Raw genomic sequence first — 7287 nt, 5'->3', positions numbered from 1 at the left:
GTGCCATCAAAGATGATCCCTTGGTTTGCGATGCAACACTGGATTTATTTGCAATCATTCCTCAACTCTATCACCTAGAAGATATCACACTGTTTTGGGGAAGCAAATCCTATAATAAATAACCTTAATAAAATTAAGATGTAATAAAATCTAGAATTTCAGCATCTTCAATTATTTTACCATCCCACATCATGGTGGTGTTGCTCTAGTTCTATATTTTTCCTTTTTTGGGTTTCCTTTTAACACAATTCTGATCTTATAGTGGAAAAAAAAAAGGATATAAAGTGTGCTCGAGTGCGCGAATATTTTTTCTAGCCCTTTTTGTGACTAAAATATATCATTAGAAGCTTCTGTAATGGAATATGAAATTGATTAGTTATATTTACGTGTTAACATATTATAATGAAATTATATATTAAAACAAAAAAGACAAGAAATATCTCTCTCTCTCTCTCTCCTATTGTATAGCCTGCAGAGTCCAATGGCAATGGGACGACAAAGGAGATTTGGTGTTGCTTTGCATGCTCAAACAGGCAAATGTCTTCTCATTGGTGGTGTGAGTCGATCAGTAGTTTGAAAAATGGGATTGGGTGGTTTGGACCATCTGCAACTCTGTCGTCGTTTGGTATGAGCTATCATCCCCGATCATGTTCCTGTTTTATCAAACATTAACACACCCCACCAAAAAAAAGTATAGAGATACGATGAATATGTTCTTAGCAATATATATATATATATATATATATAATTAAAAAAAAAAATAGAGATGAATATGTTCTTAGTAATATATATAATTAATGAAGATTACAAGTATAAATAAAGGGAGCGGAGGGTTGAGCATGCCACAAGTATGGATCAGGTCCTCACTTGGATTCCACTTAATCTCTCTTCTTTTAATTGATTTTTATTTTAAGTGGAGTCTAAGTGTTGATCAAAACATCATTCTTGTATAAGGATCTGATCCTGACTCAGCATGCCACTAATTTTTGGGAATAGGGAATCGGAATGAAAAGGGCATGGAATTGAGAGAGACACAAGTTAAGCACCCAGCAACGTGGCCAATTTTTTTTTTCCACAAATATATAAAAGAGAAGGATATAAGATGATGAGCTTACTCTCGAGGACGGGTTGCCCAGAGGGTACTAAGGGCTCGTAACCTATCGTAGTACTCCCCGATTGCAAGAAAAGATCTTGCTGCTTGTCTAACAGTCAGGATCCGGCGTATCTGGTGAAGTGTTTGCTGTCTCAAATTATCAGCCTACACAACAACAATGACCGATCATTTTTTAACTTCATTTTTATTAAGTTTAAATAATGATACATAATGAGAGAGAGAGAGAAGAAGAAGAAGATGGAATCAGCCAAGTTCAAACAGAAAGAGACATGTTTGTTTTGATTCAAACAAAGCCATGAACCACCACGAGGATTTGTTTAACTTCATATGTATCTTAAGGGTTGAATAACAGATTGTCTTACTTGTGGGGTTTGGACTCTTCCAATAAGAAATCCATCAAATCTAAATATTATTGTATATTTAAATATTTAATTGGATATTCTAATTTTATTGTCTTACTTCTTTTATTTTATTTATTTTAATCAAAAGTTGGCACCATCATGCGACGTCCCCAAGGGGGTTGAGTCCTTTTATTACTACTTTTGATTGAGATGTTCCAATCTTTAAAAAATAAATTTGGGGTTTAAATGATCACAGTTTTTTAGGGTTTCTTATACATGAGACCAAGCTCTGAATTTCGGTTTTTTTTTTTTTTTCAAGATAATAATTTTTTACCAAAATTTGGTCACTGTGAGGACATAGAGAGTAACAGACACCGACTAAGCTTACTTTGGTAGTGTGATGAGACATTTTGACTTCTTCATGCATAAAACTCTTTGCCTTCAACTCTAGGTAAGGGACAAATTATCCAACCAAACCGAAAACAAGGCGACGAAGTGGGCTCCACTGTCCCATAGTAAAGGTGGTGAGAGCTTTGAAATTAAGTCATCTCACATGTCAAATCATGGCCATTAAGAGAGACAGAGAGAGTGTACCTGGCGGACGAAACCTTCGAGGTTGGAGAGTTTGGCGAGGGCGAGGGCCATCTGGCCCATGTAGTCAGCGACGTGGTTATTGTTGTTGGTGATGATTCCATCACCACCCAGGGAGGAGAGAGGGTCTGAGGCGATTGTGTCAGAGAGAGAGTGATGGAGCTGCTCCAGCCCCTGTGACAATGCCTCTTCCGCTTGCTGCGACGACTGCTTCAAGCTGCATATCCCTATCAACTGCTGCTCCGTGAACGCATCCAACTCTGCCATCAATATCTGTACCCACCCAATACAACACCCACATCAAAAAAAAAAAAAAAAAGGACAAACATAAGAGAGAGAGAGAGAATAGACCTTAATGAGTTCTGAGGGACGGAAGCCGCCCATCCAGAGGAAGCAGCGCTCAGCTGGAGTGTTCCACATTCCGGTGATAAGGTGGAAGACGTCAGATTTGACGGTGACTCCCTTGAGGTGGAAGATCTCGTCGTAGTGGGATAAGTATCTATCCACTATCAATCTCAGTTCGCCGTCCGATAGGTGAGCCTGTAAACCTGTCCGGAGCTCCGACATGTGCCTCTGTTCATCCTCTAACCATCTCCCATATTCCATGTCGAATAACGCCGCACCTGTGTATCATTGTGTAACAACATACATTTTCTCTTAGAGAGAGAGAGAGAGAGATGGGTTGCTATGTTGGAAGGCTGCGACTCACCGGAGCTGATGTTTCCACCTGAACTACCTCCCACTCCCAATAAAAGACCCTATAACACCAACCAGAGAATACCCATTAAGAAATTATTTCCAGAAATTTAATTTTGCATGAATTTATATAATCTTGTAACATTAAAGAAAAACATTCAAAGTGAATTTTTTTTTTTTAAAGAACCTGAGATCTGGCTCGTTGAAGATCTTGTTCTAGTTGAGAAAGCTTTATCCGACTAGACTCTAGCTGCTGTACATAAGCCTGCCCAGAAAAGAAGAGAAAAGAAAAGGAAAAAAACAAAGAAGAATATTAAAATTTGTGAGTGTTTGTTTTGGAAGAATTTGGAGATTATTCTAAGGTGAAACACCTTTTTTCTCAGTCTACTCTTCCTTGCTGCTTCTCTATTCTGGGCTAAACGTCTCAACGTCTGAAACAAGTAAACCCAAATTTTCAAACATCAGTTTCATAATGTCAGCTTCAAAAGTCATGGAGGGATTGTTCTAATACGAAACAAAGATAAACTAACAAATGAGACGCTGAGAGAGAGATTAATTTTTTCACCCCTCCCGTTTTCAAAGTCATGACCTTTGCATCAAGGACTTTCTCTGAAGTTGAACTAGGTGCGCCCTTCCTCTGCAACATTAGAAAAGAGAAGGAAAAATAAAATTTCTTTAACTTTGAACAGTCAAAAGACTCAAAACCCCAAAGGAAAAGTTTCTTGGCAGGTTTTTTTGTTTTAAGAGGAAATGGGTATTTTAGACTGGCAAAACCCATGTGGGAAGGAAAGTCTACAGTTTCAAAATAAACTTTGTTTGACCATCCTCTAGCTTCATATATGTTTACACTTTCCTGCTCTCTCTCCTCCCCCCTCACTTCTCGCTCTTCACTCCTCACACTATTGAAAAAAAAAAAAAAAAAAAATTGAACGATATTGAAAAAGAAAACGATAAAAGGGTTTTTTTTTTGGGAAGTTGGTGATTTGGGTTTTCAAGACATGAAAGATAAATATTTCTAAAGAGATATGATGGCTCTGAGGAACTATGAAGAAAGGGAGCTTTTACTTCAGTTCTATGGATCGACAAAAGAGTATGAAACAGTGATGGCTCTGTAAAGATTGTCCATTCTCTTGGTCTTGGGACGAGTTGTGAATTGGACCTGACTCTCCAAAGAGATCTGGTTCATTCTTTTCTAATTAGAAAGCTGAAAAGTCTGCATTTTATTGATTCTCTGGTAGTTCTTGGGATTTGTTAAGGGTATTATAGAGGTGCAATAGTACACTTTCAGGTCCAAAACAGTACCCTTTGTCCCTTACTCAAAAAGATGCCACCTTTTTTCATCTTTTTTATGAGATTTGGCAAAAGAAATGGAATATTACTATAGAACCTTTTCCAGTGGGTTGGCTTGTTGATTTGGTGTTAGTCTAGTTCTGAAAGTATCATCACTTGCCATCTCTACTTGTAGTTGCCTTTGATCAAGCGCCTGATCCGGTGGTGCCTTGTTACTGATAGGGGATTCTGGTTCCAACTGGGCATCAGTATTCAGCCCAGATCCTGAATCACTGCTCTCTTCTCCCGACTTCGAACTTCCCTGAAACAAAAATGCAAAATAGAAGATTTTTTTTTTTTTTTCTTCTAGTGAGCATCTTCTGAGAATAATCAAAAAGATCATTAGAATCACATTGAACTCACTTTTCTGCTCCTTCGTGAGAAACCCAGGTCAAAATTTCAAATGAAGAATCACATTCCAAAGAAAATTAAAAAGAGATTCAAGAACCCATATCAGAATGATTAAAAGGAAAAACAGTCAAAGGAGAAGAAAGTACTCTGGAAGTCTGCTGGAATCTCATTGGCCATGAAGGGAACATCTCCAGAGTAGCAGCTGGCCTGGCTGTGAAAAAAGCTGCAAGAATCACAAACAAAATCTCTGAGGAAGGATCATCAAATAAAGACACTCAGATTTTTTTTCCAATATCAAAGGAGCCTCTTTTCTGCAGTTATAGAGTCAGCAATTCATTCTATTCAAGTTTCTATCTCAGAATAATTACTGTACCATCAGAAAAAGAAGCCACCTTGAGGCTTAATTCTAACCTTTTTTGGCATCATCACCAAGCTTAATTCCTTGAAGAACAATTGCCTCTTCCAACTCTCCAAAATCAAAGGCAGGTCCTTGCTGATTACTGCAAAAAAAAAAACCCCATAAATAACATCAGAAACAAACTGATTATAAGAAGCAGAGTAATGAATGACAAAGTAGATTAAAAAGAGAATAAAACCCAGTAATGGCTTTGAGTTTAATATTTGATCAGAGCAAACAAGGAGGAGATAGAGAGGACTTATTATGAAGAGATGTACATTAAATTGGTTGCAGGATGGCCAATCCCCTGTAAAACTGCATATGGCATATGTTGATTTGATGGTCCTGAACCTGATAGACCAGTCTCTCCAACTCTCTGACGACTCGCCATGCAAAAGAACTTCTCCTCAGACCATCTTAGAGAGAGATGCAGAACCAGTTTAGAGGTGAGGAAGGAAGCTAGAAGAGAACAAAACTGAAAAGAAAATTCGAATGTTCACCTATTTCCCCCACAAAACTGTATAAAAATTCAAAGCATGATATGTTTCAAAGCGCGAATTCAAATTCCAATCACTTTTGTACCTTACTTAACTCTCTAAAACCTCAGAGCAAGTCCTCTTCTACAGCAAAACCGAACCGAAAGGAAGACACAGGTAAACAAAAGATCATAACTTTCTTTTCAAGTTTGGGTACATGAGGCATGAGGGTCCAGTTTTTTCTCTTTTTAATTCCTGTGTGCGCGCGTGTGTGTGTGTGTGTGTGTGTGAAAAAGATAATGAGAAAAATCCTAATTATACAGGGATTGCTTTATCAGTTATCACCCTCTGCAGTAAATATTTTCAGATATGAAGCTCATCCATTGTACAGAAGATCTTGTCCTTACAAACTTGTCTTACAGGAGGAGGACTGGAAGATTTCTGAAAAGAAAAAAAGGCACAAACAAAATAAACAAATGAAAAGGCAAAAAGGTGGGGTCTTTTGGCAGGAAACCACTAGAATCACTGACTCCTACTCCACTCCCTTCTTAAACCGACTGTGCCATTCCATTGGCCAGTGGATAGGCTCTTCAGAGATTCAAGAATTCTAAGAAGAAGAAAAAAATCACAAATAAAATATGGGAAAATGAATAGTAGATGAGATAATGAGGCAGGGTTTTCTTTCAACAAAAGAAAAAAAAAAAGAAAAAAAGAAAAAGATGAGAAAAGAAGGGAAAAGATGAGAAGAGAAAAGAAGGGCAAGGGAAAAAAAAAGTATAGGGGTTTGTCTTCTTGTGTAACCCTTGAGGAGGATGAGTTTACTTTGACAACTCAGGGCCTTTGAAAAAATATATATATATATTTTTTTTTGGCGAATACCTTCTCAACCAAAAACATTACAATAATCATCCACGAGCAAATCCACTTGAATTTTAAATCCTGCCCCTTTAGATGGATTTGTTTGGTATTATCCCTTTGTTGATAGGTCAACATCCCTTCCCTGTCATCCCCTAAAAGCCTTACCAGGCCTTGATTCTTTTTACCCAATGGGGAAGGTTGATTGATTAGATGTCCATGGCAGCCTCAGTTGCCAATTTTTCATTCGGTTCATCATTCATGGTCCCTCATTGGGTATGTATTCTTCAGACCAAAAAGTATGGTTATTACAAAAAAAAAAAAAAAAAAAAAAAAAAGGAAAACCCTGTCAGTTAAAAACTGCCCCAGGGAAAGAGTTTTAGGGCATAGACCCATGAATAGATTAATTCATGGACCCATTATCTCTCTTTTAAAGAGAAGTGGATACAAATATTTTATGTTCTACTCATCAACTACTTAAAAGATAATATGCTTCCCTACATCCCTAAAAAAAATAGTTTTCTTGATACCAATGATTGGCAAAAAGAGGAGGTTCAATGAAACAGAGAACTGTTATGGATTAGGTTAGCCCATTAATATTTGAGCTTACCAATTATGTAGCTTGATAAAAGTAGAGCATACCCTTCATATGGAAGACTTTTAAGAAGCTTATCATCCCAAATACAAAAAGACCAATTAGATTCTTAGATTAATACTTGAACCAGCACCCCTTTGAACCGTTAGTTCCCATGACTAGAACAAAATGCGATCACAGATCGGTCAGAACCATATCTAACATAATTTAAGGTTGTGCATTGGATACGTCTTTTTTTTTTTTTTTTTTTCTTTTGGTATCTCCTGGTTTATCACCTGAGGAGGGGAATTCACCCTCTATCTAACACAGTCGAAGCGTAGTTAGTTTGGCCTCAGCCAATGAAGAGCATCACTATTAACGCTTAGATGCGTTTCGGTCTTCTGTTCATCTAGGGCGAATCATTCATTCCTAAAGTTATCGAAGCTGTTAATAGATAACACTTAAACATATTGTTCATGTCAAAGATGCAACGAGATATGTTTAGATTAAGGATTTGATAGATCCTTTAAGCCTTAAACTCTCTTAGTTAATAGGTCAGCACA

The 7287-nt window shown here is 37.4% G+C and overlaps 1 protein-coding gene across 7 annotated transcripts; it reads right to left on the bottom strand.

Moving 5' to 3' along the window:
- Positions 1-345: 345 nt before the first annotated feature.
- Positions 346-5986, bottom strand: LOC122088568 (transcription factor TGA2.2-like). 7 transcript variants are annotated; one of them, XM_042657874.1, is made up of 13 exons: positions 5641-5986; positions 5098-5235; positions 4834-4922; positions 4569-4645; positions 4130-4333; positions 3308-3379; positions 3114-3173; positions 2930-3007; positions 2756-2804; positions 2398-2669; positions 2050-2319; positions 1116-1258; positions 346-653 (listed from the first exon to the last, which is right to left on the bottom strand). In XM_042657874.1, the coding sequence occupies exons 1-13, from the start codon at positions 5673-5675 to the stop codon at positions 566-568; spliced, it is 1575 nt and encodes a 524-aa protein (XP_042513808.1). In that variant the 5' UTR covers positions 5676-5986; the 3' UTR covers positions 346-565. The 7 variants fall into 7 exon arrangements, with proteins under 7 accessions (XP_042513808.1, XP_042513813.1, XP_042513809.1 ...); XM_042657879.1 differs by having other exon boundaries at positions 4193-4333; positions 5641-5984; XM_042657875.1 differs by having other exon boundaries at positions 347-653; positions 3332-3379; positions 5641-5982.
- Between the last annotated feature and the right edge of the window lie 1301 nt (positions 5987-7287).

Source organism: Macadamia integrifolia, chromosome 9 (assembly GCF_013358625.1).
Source record: "Macadamia integrifolia cultivar HAES 741 chromosome 9, SCU_Mint_v3, whole genome shotgun sequence".
Classification (NCBI taxonomy): Eukaryota; Viridiplantae; Streptophyta; class Magnoliopsida; order Proteales; family Proteaceae; genus Macadamia; species Macadamia integrifolia.
Note: the sequence above shows the minus strand (reverse complement) of the source record. Positions and strands in the feature narration are given on the sequence as shown.